The 17,500-nt window shown below is 46.8% G+C and overlaps 1 protein-coding gene across 1 annotated transcript in view; it reads right to left on the bottom strand.

Annotated features, from left to right (window-relative positions):
• LOC136959579 (glypican-5-like) overlaps positions 1–17,500 on the bottom strand; it is a 70,081-nt gene that overhangs the window by 13,010 nt on the left and 39,571 nt on the right. The window contains exons 8-9 of the mRNA XM_067253960.1: positions 12,238–12,358; positions 3,376–3,514 (exon numbers count right to left, since the gene is read on the bottom strand). Coding sequence (XP_067110061.1) covers positions 3,376–3,514; positions 12,238–12,358 — 260 coding nt within the window. The remainder of the gene's footprint in view (positions 1–3,375; positions 3,515–12,237; positions 12,359–17,500) is intronic.

Here is a 17,500-nt window from a genome sequence, read left to right as displayed (position 1 = left end):
AGCCACTCAACAGTCAACTTAATGTGGCCTTGCCAACAGACGGGCTTTTAAGAGCTTAAGAGTTCTTTAAACAATTTGCTCGCAAAGTTGATTGAATAACAACGTTGCCAGTTGTTTTTTTATGTTGAGTTCATTCAGTTGTATTTTGTTTGTAGTCTGTAATAAAGAGTAACCAAACATTTAGTTAGTTTAAGATGCACTTTGTACGATGTTATCTCCTGTTAGTATTAGCCACCTTGTTAGTACAGATTATGGAAGCCTGTAGAATGTTACATAAAACTCACCCTACAATCCTAAAAGCCCCAGGCCCCAGCCTCAGCTCCAGCCCCTGGTCTCAGCCCCAGCCCCAACCCAGGCCCCAGCCTCAGCTCCAGCCCCTGGTCTCAGCCCCAGCCCCAACCCAGGCCCCAGCCTCAGCTCCAGCCCCTGGTCTCAGCCCCAGCCCCAACCCAGGCCCCAGCCACCCGGCCAGGACCTCAGCCAAACCGTCAGTGATCCCTCCACCCCATCTCCCTCTCTGTCCTGGTCTGCAGAACTCGTCTTCAGCCCTCTGAGCCCCAGATGAAAGGCCAGGGGAAATGACAGTCCCGAAGGTAATATCCGCAACGGGATCCAGACATCTGCAGGCCAGCCGGCCCCACGGGCCCAGGATGGGTCTGCCAGCCTGGGATGGGTCTAACAACCCTCTCCCCTGGTCCTCCGTACTCCATTCTTCTAAACCTGCTCAAATCCTGCTCTCTTTCTCCTGCTCTCTTGTCTGCTTTTCAGGAAAGATCTCAAGTCCTCCTCTTCCAGTGTGCGTTTGACTGTGAGATGCTGACGAACAACTAGACATGTTTATAAGAATACATCTAAGTGCTGTTATTGGTGTAGAACAGGGGTGTCAAACTCTGTGATGAGTCTCTACTCCCCTCCACCAAATCTGGCCCGTGGTGTAATTATATTTTGCCCGTGAGATAATATTACATTTCTATTTGAGCTGGCCTGCCAGTAACGCAGTGGTGGGCTGTCAGGGCCAGCAAGGGAGAAATACAGAAATAACATATTCGCCTTATGCTGGGGCAAACAGCAATATAAGCGTTCAGAGGCAACACAAACCTAATATCTTCTACATTCCAGTGTTCTCCTTTCAGAATTTCAGAAAGGAAGCCCTACTGTTGGATTTCATCAAAAAAATAAGCAATTTTAAGTACTTTGAAAACATGATTTATCCCTGATAAGTCTGCCTTTGAAGAGGTTTGAAGACAGACAGGGCCCGGTCTCAGAGGAACAGGCTCAGACGTATAGCTACCTAGCTTAGGGCTAGCTGGAAGACACACAAAGAAACTAGCCAGCCCTGTACATTTCATGTCAGATTCCTAAAGGTTAGATATTGTTGAAAGTGTGTCCATTGCCCCTGAGGACATGGAGCTGTAAGGAATGCCTGTTTTTTTTATAATCAGGCAAACGCAGTGCTTCACAGGCTATCTTCATAACCGAGTTCATGACCGGTATAAACACTCTGCAGTAGGATATGTTCTGTCTCCCTCAACCCTCTGGAAGTGTACATACTGTACTGCTCGTTAAGCTTAATTACTGACTGTATTCAGCCCTCCAGCAGTGTTAGCAGAGTGATGGTGGCTCATGACCAGACGAAGACAAGATACAGCACACACTAATATCCCTGAGCACAAAGGTGGAGGGGAGTAGAGACTCTTCATTAAACACTGGATGGGAAATTCATAAAGCATCATTTTGGGATTTTTCTTTTGAATCCTTCTGCCACGCCCTTGTAGGGTGGATTTAAGATGACTGTTTTCGTTACAGTGCCTCATTTGATTAGGTTTAATTACATGTCATGTCATCGCAAGTAATACAAATTAAACACAGTGAAGAAGGGAGTCAGCTGGCTGAGCGGTTAGGGAATCTGGCTAGTTATCAGCAGGTTCGATTCCCAGCCATGCATAAATGACGTTGCGTACTTGGGCAAGGCAATTCACCCTACTTGCCTCTGGGGAATGTCCCTGTACTTACTGTAAGTCACTCTGGATAAGAGTGTCTGCTAAATGTAAATGTAAGAAAGAGGACGTAACGTGTTGTGAGTTAGTTTGGGAAAATTTGAATCACCACCACAATCCTAACTTTACCAATGCACTCTACCAATGCAATGTTGGTTGCCTTGTTTGTGTTTGTTGACCGGTTTGACATGTGTTAGACAACTGTTGCTATGTTGGTCCACTGTGCAAAGACTTGCATTCTGTGGGGCCTGTTGCTTCGATATATTTCTTGAATCAGTCTTTCGTAACTCGTAATAAAACGTGTCTGTGTGTAAATCAAGTTCAACATAATTAAAAGTATGATACGCTTTATCATGCCAATAAAGCATGATAAAGCTTTATTGGATTGAGCAAGAAAGAGAACAAGGAATATAGAGAATGAGCAAGTTGAAAGTTTGGTACATGAAAACATGTACCAAAATACCAGTATTATTACTGCTTGATATAAAAACGTGTTCTTTAAGTTCTTATATGTATATGTATTATAATAATAAAAGTTGTTACTATTGATATTATTTTTGTGTTGCTTTGCCAATACTTACTTGCAGATAGTACTGAAAGACAATAAAGCTATTTCAATTTGGGAGAGAGGAGGATATTAGTGAAGTAGCTCAGAAATTAGGAATCTCAGATAAGGGGAAGACCCCCCCCCCCCCACACACACACACACACACACACACACACACACACACACACACACACACACACACACACACACACACACACACACACACACACACACACACAGACATACTTAAGATCCGCTGAGGACACCAACTGTGCAGCACAACACACACACACAAATACACGTTTTAGCCTTATAGATTTGATTTAATAAATTGTGACTGTGTTATGTTTCTTCTGCTGTTGTGTGTGTGTGTACGTGTATGTGTGTGAGAATGTGTATGTGTGGTCAAACATAGGAGAGAGGGAGCCAGCAGAGTGTAACTGGAAATGTAATAGCTATCGATTAGTATATTGGCTTGGCTGTGCCGACAGCTTTTCTGCTGCATGCTGCTGAAACAGTGCTTCTCAGCTGCCGGACAGCACACAGAGCCAGGGTGGAGCCTGTGTCTTCTATTCAAACACATTAGGTGCTGTAATGTAGCCTGCCTTGGATTTGTGTGTGGTAGAGAAGTATTTACCGCGTACGTGTTCAAATGCACAGTGTCTCACAGCTGTCTGTCTGTCTCTCCATCTGTACCTGACTCCTCCTTAGCACCAGGGGAGAGCATGAGGGTTTCCTACCAGTATGTGTCTGTGTGTACCAGTATGGCAGTGAAAACAGCAAGGTGATGATTAGAGTTGATTTGTGTAGAGTTGTTCGGGTGTTACTCACCGGTTCTGTCAGCATGGTCTCCTGATCCCTGGCACCCATCCTCATCATCACAGTCTCCGCTTCCTTCCTCAGTCTCCCCGCTCCCCAGGTCCCCCCATGTCTCCCTCTCCCCCAGCCCTGGCATTCTCTCCTGGATCTCCTGGAAAACACACACACACAACAACATCAATATCAACACCGACCTCTGTATTGTTCGAACCGCAAAACAACACATGCCTCCGAATTGCTCTCCATCCTAGACTGTCTGGAGAGCTGACAAGTTGTCTACAGAAGGGAGGGGGGGGTGTTCACTTAGGAAGGAGTAAAGCATGTCAAATGTCCTTGCTGGCCTCTTACACACACACAAGAGCCAGAAAAACACAAACTGAATTCAAATTAATCCCCTCAAAGCGATAAAGTAGAAGGTTTATAGCATAAACCATTTCAAGTGTTTGACATTTGTGTATTAGCATTCCCCCCCCCCCCCCTCCATTGCGTCAGGGTTGGGAACTTTTGGTGACCGCCCGCCCCCCCCCCCCCCCCCCCCCCCCCCCCCCCGCCCCCCCTTCCGTCAGAGCCTTGAGGGCCCTTATGTAAAACAACAGATGATCGTTATCTGCTGCCTGGTCTGCTTGCCTTTCCGTGGCATTATTTCCCATGGCTCGACGCCACATCCATCAGAACCAATGTCAACAAGCATGCTGCGAGGTGATGCCAAATGATCATCTGGCAGGGGGAGCGGGGATCAGGGAGTCAGGAGGGTGGGTGACAGAGAGAGGGAGCGTGGGCCTTGGATCGTGGCATGGAGCGCCGAAGCGCAACCGAACGATTACAAAGAGGGCTTAATAGGAAGAGAAGGAAGAAATAGGTCCCCTCGCAGAATTCTTTTATTAAAACAAGGCTGAGACAAAATGCATTTTACTGTGAAACTTGATTACTGGTGAGAAAATATGCGAACAGTTCCAAGTTTGGCAGAATGAGAAATGATCCATAATCATCTGTTAAATTCTGTGTAAAGACAGAAAGTCGGAGAACCCCAAGTCCCTCTTTAATCTCTTCCTTATGCTTCCCTCATCAGCTTGACCGTCTGGTAACTCGTACAAACCATGACCAGGGTTCTGGATGAGAAGCCTGCTGGCAGCCTGGCTCAAAAGGAACAAAACTGCTCCCCACAATTTGAGAAACTGCCCATCCTATCAGTGATTTCACTGACCCGTTGCTGCCAGCATGTGGCCTCCTAATTGGCCCTCCTGCTGGTCCTTTAAGGAAGAGTCTTCTATTATCAAAGAGCTCTGCTATGGCTCAGTCGCTGTGGTGTGGAGATGTTCCAGATGCAATCAAAAAACGAGGACAAAGGTTCTAACTGTGCTTCACCATTTTGCATCAGAGGGTATTCAGACCTGAGTGCAAGCAAGTGCACACACCATACATATACACACATATGCATATAACACATTCATTAGAATGAACAACGTCAATTGAGGGCACAGGTGACCGTGCTTAAGAAATGGCCCAATCGCAGACAGTCTTGTCCTTGACTGCAACATCATTGAGGCTCTTTCTCTGCCAATCTGGGACATTTAGAAGTATTAAATCAGGTTTGACAATGACACACAATTCCCATCACTGTAAAAGTTAAGCGATGCTTATAGAATTGGGTAAATTCTTTTGTTAAATGTATTATTATATTTGTATATGCTTATAGAATAATAATGAAATAACGAAAATCAGGCTGAAAATCATATATTATATATAGGCTTTTACATTAATATTTGTCATATTGTGTTTGAATCACTTTCAACGAAAGAGAAGAGACCATGTGGGACAGAACAGAAAGGGGGATTTAAGGGATGGAAGAAAAGAGGGTTAGAGAGGGGAAAGGACGGACAGATTAGCATGGCAGAGGGTTAGAGAGGGGAAAGGAAGAAAGAGCAAGAGGATTTAAGGAATGAAGGGTTAGGAGAAAGTACAGAAAAGGGAGAGGACTTAAGGAGGAGAGAGAAAGACAGAAAGAGAGGAAGAAAGGGAGAGAATGAGAGAGGATCTTAAGGAGATGAAGAATGAACGTAGACAAGAAGAGAGATGACGGAGAGAAAGATTAAAAGAGAGAGAGAGAGAGAAAAGGGAAGTGAGTGAGTGAGAAAAACATTTTAAGGAATGAAGGGAGTAGGAAATAATATAGAAAGGAAATGGAGAGATATAATTTGAGGAAGGAAGAGAGAAACAGATACAGAAATAGAGGCTGTCTATTAAACACAGTATGTCATGGCCTGTTCACATAGTTCCCCTGTGTTTGTTGTCGGGAGCAGTGATAAACCCATTGACCTTTGATCATGCAAAGTACCCGAATGAATCAGCTAATTCAATAAACCATATAAATGAGTCACTGGCCAAACCTACTTGAGAAGATGAACTTGTGAAGCCACATGGGTCAGATAACAGTCAGGGATTAACCTAACACCTACAGTTCAAAAGACATTAAACAGAACGCTGTTCCACGCAACAGTCTTTAAAAGTGTGTTAATTAGAGGAAATAATGAATGAAATACCCAGGCGTCGTAAAGGCTGCTGGGAGGGGCGTTGGTGGCAGTATTCCAAACCTGTCTGTATTGTCTGTTTAGACTGTACTGGGGTAGCAGCATGATGTTAAGTATTTTTCCATATCAACTGACACGGTAGACAACTCGTGTATCACGATTCTTTCCTACACTGGTGAGAGTTTGTATTCTGAATTGGCCACACATGCTACATGTGTTGTATTCGAATACGAGTTCTTTAAAAAAAATACTTTTAAATTTGAGTTTTTGGAACTAAAGAGGTCATCCATCACATCTTTTTGTACCGGGGAATAAATGTGAGGTGATACCCAGGCTAAACATCAGAGCCAGAGAACACGCACATGATCATTAAACAACAGGTTTGCTGACCTTCACAATTTGGTGAATGTATTTGAATATTTGGAACCAGGTTCTATGTCTGATGAAACAAAAAGCTTTTTGGCAACAAACATCAGAGGTGGGTTTGGCATAAAAAGAGCAATTATATCATAACCTGCTCCCCAATGTGAAGCATTACAACTATACAAAGCATACCTTTGATTTCATGGGTTGCAAAGGCTATCACAGTCCTCTCACTTAAATCCCATTGCCAACCATAAAAAGGAGATTCCGCAAGCTAGAACCAATGGCTTTGAAGAACTGAAGAGTTTCTGTGTGAAGGAATGTTCCCAAATGACTCCCCATACAGTATGCTCTCCCATCTCCTCAAACATTATCCGTCATCAGAGCTGTTATTTGGTCAAAATGAGGGTGCACCGTTCTTTGCATTATGGGGTTTTGAGTTTAGTAAATTAATTTGAGTTTCGTACATTGTCTCTCAAGGCTGGAGCAAATTGGGAGCAAATGAATACTTTCCAAAGGCAAAGTAGATAGTAGATCCATATCAAAAGGCGTTTTGAAGAAGGCCTTCACCTCTGCTCCACAGATTGGAATGTAGCGGAGAGCAGCCTATTCAGCTTTATCGTTCGTTCGTTATTATGCTTTTTCAATCACAACACACTTCTCCTGGCATGTAGAGCTCCAATCCCCTGATCCGCTCTGCTCTGCAAGGGCCACTCTGAGAGGTGAACTCTACAAGACACAAAGACAGAGACATGCCCTCCAGGGTTTGCTTCTCCGATGTGGTACTGAGGAGACATTTCTGGCGACTTTTGTCATGTTTAATGTTGTCAGCCTAGCACTGATACGAGAAAGCATGTGAAGACATTACAGAGTCATGGGATTTAGTATTCAGAGAGAACCATAAAAGGTACAAAAAGCTAACCCAGCTGGACACCAGTGGTTAGAGTGCATGCCTTGGACAGGTATCTCCCCTGCCTGTGTGCCCACATGTATCTCCCTTGGCATCTTGGCAGTGTGGAATACTGGGTTAATATTGGCTTTGGGATTTAGGGGAGGGAGAGTAAATGCCTTTCACTAAAAAGAAATCACCAAGACATCCATGGGAAAATCAGGTATTTCTGCTCATACAGTTCTCAGTGTAGCCATAACGCCACACAAATATGCAATATGCCCCCATTGTTACCCTCCCTCCCTCCCTCATCTCCCTCCCTCCGTCATCTCACTCACAAAAACATTCTTTAGTTGAAGATGATCAACATGGTTGGGAGCATGGGTTTAATTGAATTCCTCTGTGTGTGTGTGTGTATATCCTATTTTCGGCAAGCTTACGTTGCCAAGAGTAACCAATTCCCATGTTAAGCACAGGTGGGGGTTAGAGGGTGGGTGAGGTTGACTGACCAAGCTGCTGACTCTGTGTGTGTGTTTAATCCACAGCAGGGGGCTAAAGACATGCATTCCAGTTTTATAGAAAAACTGGTATTTAAACTGGTATTCAGCAGGGATGAGGGCAAAGCCCTCCCTCTCTCTTTCTCTCTCTCTCTTTGTGTGTGTGTGTGTGTGTGTGTGTGCGTGGGTGGGTGGGTGTATTTTGCGACATCACCTCATCAGAACAGGGTAGGGCCCAGTTTGGCCTGCCAATAAAAAGTGGGAGTAGGGGAGGATGAATGGTGAAGAATAAAGTGGGGAAAAAGTGACACTTCTAATCCCTAAGAAATACTGCAGATGTATCCACCTCTTAGTTCCTTCTGGTCTCACATTCTCTCCATTCTCTCAGACAGACTCGACCGCCTTGACGCCACTGTCTCCGGGACAAACAGTTACAGTATCCTACATGTGCGTGTGTGTGTGTGTATGTGAATGTGTGTGTGTGCTCTTGCTCAACATTTTTGTCTGCATCTCAGGAACCCTGACCATAGACACTAATCACAGAATCAGTTTTTCCGTGTGTGTGTGTGTTTGTGTGTGACTGTGTGTGTGGTTGGTCGGATTGGTTGAAGGGAGAGGAGACCGAAAGAGAGGGAAAGAGAGAGACGGAGGAGAGAGCGAGAGACACAACGTTGGAGAAGGAGAGCGAACGAGACACTGTAGCGGTGATATCATCTTTGGCTCCGTGGGTGAATGGTGTTTTAAACAGCCTAATCGGTCATCTGTCTCACTGGGCCTGGTAATACTGCTGGCCCTCCTCCCCCCTCCGCCACACATCTCTTCTCCTCCCATCCTTTGGACCAGAAGCAGCTCGCGAACCGTCAACAACGTCAAGGCTGGGCCCAACCCTCGTACACAGGATTAGTTTAAAGTGACAGAAAGATGGCGGGACAGAGATGCAGTGTGCAGCGTCAGAGAGTTCACGGTGCTTGTGAGCCTCCACCTCCCTGCCTTAGACAATGACTCGAAGCATGTAGGTCGGCCGCGAGACACAAGAAGCTAAGCATTAGTCCTCTTTGATCTCTACATTCAGACTGTGTTTGCATGTGTGTGTGTGTCCTTGTGTGTTCAGTATGTGTGTGCACATACAGCTCCATTCATCTTTATCCCTTTGTGTGGGTGTGTAGACAGAGAGGAAAGAAAGAGAAAATATACTGCAGAGAAATAGAGGGTAATAGAAAGAGAGAGAGGAAAATAGAGAGTGCATGTGTATACTCATCTCACTCAATCCATCCCTCTATTTCTATATCTCTATTTTTATCCACACAAAGCCTTCTACATTGAGACCAGACTTATTTCACATACACACAAACACATTCACCCCTTCTGTCTCTAGTTCTGATACTGGCCAATCTTAATCCAGAACCATCAACAAAAAACTGTCTATAGTAAAAGCAATATCAAATATTATTATATTTCTTAATACCAAAAGCAATATAATGAGTGTGTTGCACAAAGACTGAATGCTGTTCGTTTGACAGAGGATCTGTCTTCAAGGCCTTGCAGCAAATGGCACTTATGCTGCATCATTTCAACCATTTCAACAACAGTAGACATTTCAAAAGGCCAGCCTAATAGTCTTTCTCGAGTGGAAAGAATCTGCTAGGTGTTTGCCAGACCAAACCAGACAAACCACCACCGCCCAGTCCAGCCCTGATTCTCTCTCTCTCTCTCTCTCTCTCTCTCTCTCTCTCTCTCTCTCTCTCTCTCTCTCTCTCTCTCTCTCTCTCTCTCTCTATATATATATATATATATATATATCTTTCTCTCTTTAACCATCTTTGTCTCGCTTTCATCTTTCCCTGCCTCTTTATTCCTGCCCTCCTCCATCCCTTTATCTCACATTGATCCTACATAAAACACCATATTAATCAACCATCAAATTGTCTCTCCGCCACCACTGGGCTGTTCTGTAAGGCTGTTAGAAGTATACGGATGGTTGGATGAGTGGGATGATGGATGGATAGATGGATGGATGAATGGATAGGGTCTGGCTACTGTGTGGGCTCTACAGACTGCACCTGTGGACCTGCCAGGCAAGTCTAACTCAGGGATCCCAGTACGAGTGTGTCTGTGTGTGTGTGTCTGCGCGTGTGTGTGTGTGTGTGTGCACACTCACGCTATAAGCTCCCACTCATAGAAAGTGCCTGCCAATTTTTGGAAAGAGGGCCTGGACTAACAGCTCACATCCAGGAGACAGTCAGACTATTGTGAGGAGGTTCCCACCCAAACACAGCTGTTTCTGATGGCCGGCAAACGTTCCTGGGTTGGACATCTTTACCGTCCTCCATTAGCTGTGTTTAAGGATCCGTGGGGAGGAGAGAGGAGGAGGATGATACTCAAAGGGCCCCCTAACAAGCCAATTCATTTATGGAGCGTTTTATATAAAGGTCAAAAGATTAGACGGCTCAGAGCTCGCCTCCACAATCCCTGGTGGGTGTGTGTGTTTGTGTGCGTGCGTGCGTGCACCCACGTGTGTGTGTGTGTGTGTGTGTGTGTGTGTGTGTGAAGAGAATATTCTACACAGCCACACACAATGCACAGATGCACGCATTGTAATCGTCGCATGCACACACACAATTTCACTGCCAGTGTCACCGTGAGCAGGGACCAGAAGCCCTTTGTGTTCTCTGCAGCTTCGTGTTCAATCACCTCACGGGCCAGGCAGAGAGATCAGCTTCTTCATGGTAATGAAGCACACATCCCACATAATCTCTGCACATCTTGCATAATGTATAATATGTATATCCATCTACGGGAGTGTTTGTGTGTGTGCTGTGTATACATCATCGCCGAGTGCATTCTGAGAAGCAGCAGAAGAAACAGTCTGACGGTGTGAGTGACCCTGCACCGTCTGTGACCCCGCACTGTCTGTGACCCCGCACTGTCTGTGACCCCGCACTGTCTGTGACCCCGCACTGTCTGTGACCCCGCACTGTCTGTGACCCCGCACACTCTCTGACCCCGCACTGTCTGTGACCCCGCACTGTCTGTGACCCCGCACACTCTCTGACCCCGCACTTTCTCTGACCCCGCACTGTCTGTGACCCCGCACTGTCTGTGACCCCGCACACTCTCTGACCCCGCACTGTCTGTGACCCCGCACTGTCTGTGACCCGCACTCTCTCTGCGCTATCGAGTGCAAACACCACAGCCACGAGCCCTGCCCCCTCGGGGGTAGACATTTGGTCCTCCCCAAATGTCTTCGAAGAGACAGCCACTACTCTGCCCGCCGGCTCCCCAAGGTAACCGAGGCGCGTGAGGCGTGGCCGAGAAAACCGCAGAGAGCCGCCCGCTCGTCGGGTCGAGAGTGACGGCGAGGACCAGTCACCGTCACTCCCGATGCACGCAGGAGCGGGGAGAGAGAGATGGAGGGATTGAAAGGGTTAGAAAGATAAGAGAGAGAGAGATAGAGAGGAGGAAAAGGGGGGCGGGGGGGGGGGGGGCAGGAGGAAACGCCCAGAGAGCGAGACGGAGGGAGGTTGTTTTGGAGCGACGGAAGATTATATCAGAGATTAATGAGGGAGGGATGAAAACACAGAAGGACATGAGGGATAGAAAGAGGTAGGGTAGGGGTGTGGGGGGTTTAGTGAAGAAACGGAGAAAGAGAGGGATGGCCAGTGTGCGGTTGGAGGGTAAGGTTTCGGGGGCACAACAAAGGACTGAGCGGGCCGAAAGGGGAAGAGAATCTGTCTCCGATTGTCTCCTCAAATGGCCTCCGGGGACCTTGGGAATGGACCCTTTTATCCCCCGGTCCTTTCAGTCTGATCCTCATCTGCATTACAACAGAGTCACTTTGAAGGTGCTTCTATTATCTCTGCCTCTCATAACTGACCTTTTGCTCTTTCTCTCTCTCTCTCTCTCTCTCTCTCTCTCTCTCTCTCTCTCTCTCTCTCTCTCTCTCTCTCTCTCTCTCCCTTCCTCTCTAACTCCCTTTCTCTCTCTCCCTCTCCCTTTCTTTCTCTCTCTTTCTTTGTCCCTCGTTTCTTCTATTTCCCTCTCTCTCTCTTCCTTACTCTCACTCCCTCTCTCTTTCCCTATCTCTCTCTTCCTTACTCTCACTCCCTCTCTCTCTCTTTCCCTCTCTCTCTCTCTTCCTTACTCTCACTCCCACTCCCTCTCTTTCCCTCTCTCTCTCTCTTCCTTACTCTCACTCCCACTCCCTCTCTTTCCCTCTCTCTCTCTTCCTTACTCTCACTCCCACTCCCTCTCTTTCCCTCTCTCTCTTTGTATAGTATTTCCTCTTATCTTTCCATTCTCTCACACACTCTCTCTTCCATTGATCTCTGATATTATCTTGTACTCAAAACAGTCTTTGTACTGTATCAGGGGAAGGTGAGGGTTAGGTCAGGGCTTAGAGCTTGGTCATGGTATTGACATTGTAAGAGCTTCTTCAGTCCTCAGCACTGTTTTGTGTCAAATACTGCTAACCTTGCATTCATGATTGCTTTCAACGTCATATTTGTAGTACAACTCTACAATTTCATGTACAGTATCTAAATATTCCATCGGATATTGACTGTGCATGTGTCATTGTAAATGTACTGTGGGCTGTTACCTGTGTGAAGCCCTCCAGTTTTTTCTTGACTTCAGCCAGGACGGGATTCGGGCTACGAACTTTGACCTCTGGGTTCTGCTTTTGAGCCTGAAGTCCTTTTCCTACCACCCTGCCTGTATAACTGAGAAAAGAGAGAGAGAAATAGAGAGAGAGAGAAAGAGAGAGAGACAGAGAGAACAACGTTGAAAGCAGGGCATTAACAGCAGCATTGCCACATCACTCATCACTTTCATATTATAAAAAAGCCTTCACAATAGAAACGCTGCATTCGAAATCACATACCAATTTACCCAACCGAGAAACCCAAAACACTAATGTTGCCTCAACACTATTGCACAAGATGATCAAAATGTCATGAACAAAGTATTTCCAGGCCTTTTTCCTCTGAAAGGAACCTGAGGATAGAGCAGAAAGCTTTGAGAGTCTTGTCCCTGAAGATACCCTCATAACAGAGCAGTGCTCCAGTACCTGGAGCACTTCTGGAGATGAGAACAGAGAACGTTGCACAAGAGAGGAGATAGACGTCCATTTATGATGTTTCTCCATCTCTCTGTTTCTTTCATTCCCGTTTTTAGTGTTCACATTGCGCATCTTTCTCTTGTTATCATCATTTTCCCCATTCACTGATCCACAACTGACACGTTGATTCTGCTCATTCAATTCAACATTCTAGTGTGTGTGTGTGTGTGTGTGTGCGTGCGTCTGCTTGCTTCTGCGTGTGCATAACATGCTAGTGAGCATGTGGCGTTCCTCCAAAAATGGATGTGAAATGCATGAAACAGATGAATGTGACTCCCCCTGGCTGGTGATCTGACTGATCTGAGATCTGAACTTCCTCTTCATCATGCTGGAACAGTGCTTCCAGCGTCCTCTCTCTCTCATCCTGTCTCTCTCTCCTCCACCCCTCTCTCTTTCTCTGTTTCCCTCCCTCTCCGACCCCTCTCTCGTTTACCCTCTCTCTCCTCCACCCCTCTCTCTTTCCCTACCTCTCCGACCCCTCTCTCGTTTACCCTCTCTCTCCTCCACCCCTCTCTCTTTCCCTACCTCTCCCACCCCTCTCTCGTTTACCCTCTCTCTCCTCCACCCCTCTCTCTTTCCCTCCCTCTCCCACCCCTCTCTCGTTTACCCTCTCTCTCCTCCACCCCTCTCTCTTTCCCTCCCTCTCCCACCCCTCTCTCGTTTACCCTCTCTCTCCTCCACCCCTCTCTCTTTCTCTGTTTCCCTCCCTCTCCTACCCCTCTAGCCACTCTCTCTCTCCCTCTCTCTCTGTCTCCTTCTCTGTAGTACGCATAGCTAGTGCTCTCTCACCATTCCTGCCTTAAAAACAAACGAGGCTTTTAATGGTAGGAACAGATAAGACTCTTGTCTTAACAAGAGGGAGACAATCGATAGTTGAACTTCTGACTTCCACTGACACTTGAAACGTGTGTGCGTACAGGACGTGGTTTGCGTGTATGCGCGAGTGACTGTGTAGGGGGTGAGTGTGTTTTAGTGTGTGTGAGTTTGTAAGTGAGAGTGTGTGTGTTTCTGTGCGGTGTGCATAGCTAGGCAGGGGATGTCAGTATTGATGTGCCACTCATCAGACAGGATGGAGAGTTCTGGAGTGTTAGGCTGATGTGTGTGTGTGTTTCTCTGGGGGGGTGTGTGTGTGTGTGTGTTTTTTTGTGTATTTGTCTGCGTGTGTGCGTGCAAGAGAGAAAGAGTAGGTGTGCGCGCATGATTACAAGACCTTCCGCTTATTTCACAAGCCCTCCACTTGGCTGACAATAAGGGCCCAATATTCTCCCCCTCACCTCTTCAACTGCTTTTTGTTAGTTAGGAGGACTCGTACAAACCGTCCCTGGCAACACTACACGCCTGACTCACCCCGGAGGACACGACTAAGCTCACAGCACTGATCCAGCATCAGCTTCAATCCACCAACACCAACTACCAGCATGGGGGCATGAGATGCGGGGCAGATCCTGGACAACCTTTAATTCCCCAACCCTGTATTACTCAATGCCCTACATCTTCATTGTCCCATTCAATCCACGACACAGGCTAAGGTTTTTTTCGGGTGGAGGGGGTGTAAGGGGTAAAGATCCGTGGCTTGGTTGAGAGAGGAAGAGGGGGTGGGCGAGGTTGACGAGGCCCAGGTCCATGCAGCCTGGGATGGATACTAGCCTCCTGGTGCTGCCCTGACCTGGGAGATTTCTGGAGCTCAGTCTGTAAGGCTAACGAGAGCTCAGAGCTCACCGGGGGGACTCAATTACCACAGGCTGAGAGTCGGGTGGGGGATTACACGCGCGTGTATGTGTGTCTGTGCGTGTGCGCACTTGCGAGAGACAGAGGAGAGAAAGAGTGCGCTGGTATGTGCGTGTGTGTGTGTTTGACAGAGAGGTAGATGATTACAAGAACAAAGGCTATGAATGAAAGAGAACTCCTAAGAGTCAAGTGATTCAGCTCCGCTGAAGGTAAAATAGCCCCATCAATAAAGATATGCCTGCAGGCCAGCTCTCCCAGCTCATAATGACTGTCTGAGGGTGTGTGTGTCTGTGAGAGGGGAACAAACAGAACAGTATAGAGAGTTATAGATTAGACGAGCAGAACTTCAGATTGCCCCAGACCCCCTATTAGACACCAAGCCCCTTAGGCCATGATTCACACACACATCTTACTAATAATGGCTCTGCAAGTGATTCGTGCCAGAGGGGATACATTGAGACTATAGCTGGGGAAGAGAACCCTTACTGAACCTTCATGAAAGTACACACAGACACATATACACTCACAAACAGACAAACACACACAGACAGACAGACACTCCTATATATCTTTGTCACCATTGCACTAATCCTGTTACACCATGAAACACTCATGGTTTTTTATGAGTGCAGTGCAGCAGAGTCAGAGGGCTGCAGACCAAGTGTAGAGCCAGCTATGGAGTATACTTCACAGGAGAAAGCGAGGGAGAGGGGTTAAGCAAGAGGGTGTGGAAATACAGAGGAAGAAGGGAAGAAGGAAAGGAAGGAAAGAAAAAGGTAGAAGAAGAGTTGGAGAGGGAATGGGCTTGAGAGAGAGAGAGAGAGAGAGAGAGAGAGAGAGAGAGAGAGAGAGAGAGAGAGAGAGAGATCAAACCATATCCCCCAATATCTCAGATTTTCCCCCAAAATGTACATAAATATATAGAATTTAAAATGTAACTAAACAGAAAGAGAACTATATACTTAGAATAAAACAAAGCATTTACATTTCATTGGAACTGAGAGAGAGGATAGGAGAGGGAAGGAGGGAAGGAGGGAGCGAGGGAGGGAGCGAGGGAGCGAGGGAGGGAGGGAGGGAGGGAGCGAGCGAGCGAGCGAGGAGGGAGGGAGGGAGGGAGGGAGGGAGGGAGGGAAAGAAAGAAAGAAAGAAAGAAAGGGGGGGAAAGGAAAAGCCAGCAAAGAAAGAGAGTGAAAAAGGGGAAAGAAAGCTAGAAAGCGAGAGAGGGAGGGGGAGATGTTTTTATGAGTTGGACAGGGGGTGCTCAGTGCTGAGCAGGCTCCTCGGTCCTGAAAGGCCATCCTGTTCCCACACTCTGAGCTTAGCAGTTCCCTCACACAACACACTGAACACATGCAGCAGCGAACACAGAGAACATCACTAACACAAATATTTAATAAGACAGATAAGGTCCAACTAGTCTGCCCTTAGACAGCAGAAACACACACTCTTACATCATGACATTCCAGCAGTAAACACATACAGAGACACACTTAGATACCGTGTCATACACAAATATTGAGACAGAGGCAGATGACGCCTATTCTTGAACTGTCTCAGAGGGTTTTAGTACATGCGCTTATAGAAGCACTCTGCCACAGTGGATTTAAAGAGGCTACATGAGAGACAGGGGTGAGGCTGAGTCAAGGTCATCATGGAACAGACAAGCCCAGGCAGGGGATGGCTTTCAGTCTCTTCATCCACTCCCCTCCCTGTTCCTCCCTGTGTCCCTCATTCTCTCTCCCCTCCCCATTTTGTCTATCTTCACCTCCGTTTCTCTCCCTTCCGCCCTCATATCTCTACACCTCTCCCTCCTTCTACCACCCCCCACCTCCCTCTCCCCACACACACACACATACACACACACACACACACACACGAACACGAACACTCAGCTGGTCACCACATGGGCATGTGCCACCAAGCACTTACACATTCCATGCTCCCAGAAGGCTTCGGGGCAGAGCACAGACAGGTCCTCATCCTGCACAGGGGGTCCCCCCCCCCTCCACATCACCATCTCTCCCTCTCTCTCATCTGCCCCACTCTCCTCCTTCCCTCCCCCAATATCCTCCACATCACGGACGAAAAGGTTTAGGTTTAGGAATTCAGTTCAGATGACAAAACAGAGTATGCTGTCCAGGACTCTCTCTCTGTCTCTGTCTCTGTCTCTATCTCTGTGTGTCTTCACCTCTCCTTCATTTCAATGATATTTGTCATTCAACAATCTTTGGTCATCCTCAATCCTTGTGTGTGTATGTGGCTGTGTGACCTTATGTGAATAAGGTCATACTGTAGCATGAATCGGATACCTCACACATCCACTCTTCACCCAAGTCTCAGGCACCCAACAGGAAGCATTTCCTGTCAGTAGAGTCAGTTGGCTGAGCGGTGAGGGAGTCGGGCTAGTAATCCGAAGGTTGCCAGTTCGATTCCCGGTCATGCCAACTGACGTTGTGTCCTTGGGCAAGGCACTTCACCCTACTTGCCTCGGGGAATGTCCCTGTACTTACTGTAAGTCGCTCTGGATAAGAGCGTCTGCTAAATGACTAAATGTAATGTAAATGTAAATGTAGTAAAGGAAGATGCCATCAGGCAATTGAGGCCTAGTTGATTCTAAGGTGATTCAGAGTCAGGGAAAACCACAAAATACAATTGGATGAGACCCTCTGAGCAAAATAACTAGCTAGCTGTCATTGTAAGTGTGATACTTGAGGTTTATGATAGAAAACCATCTCTCTGTTCCAGCAATATCGACTATAATGGCCCAACACTGCCATCATGTGGTCTAAGGTGGGTAATGAATGTAAACATAACAGTCATGGTACCATCATCATGAATATACAAGAAACGATTTAGAAACGATTTCTGACTCATATCATAGTATAACATGCTTTCATATTGTTATCAACTAGGAATACAGCCTTGCAAAACCCACCCACCCCACAAACATTTCTCCAAACACTCAGTTCAGAAAAGGTCCCTCCAAGGCCACAGGCTGCAGGCTTCTATCACATTC

This window comes from Osmerus mordax, chromosome 16 (genome assembly GCF_038355195.1).
Source record: "Osmerus mordax isolate fOsmMor3 chromosome 16, fOsmMor3.pri, whole genome shotgun sequence".
Taxonomy (NCBI): domain Eukaryota; kingdom Metazoa; phylum Chordata; class Actinopteri; order Osmeriformes; family Osmeridae; genus Osmerus; species Osmerus mordax.
This window is presented reverse-complemented; position numbering and strand designations above follow the sequence as displayed.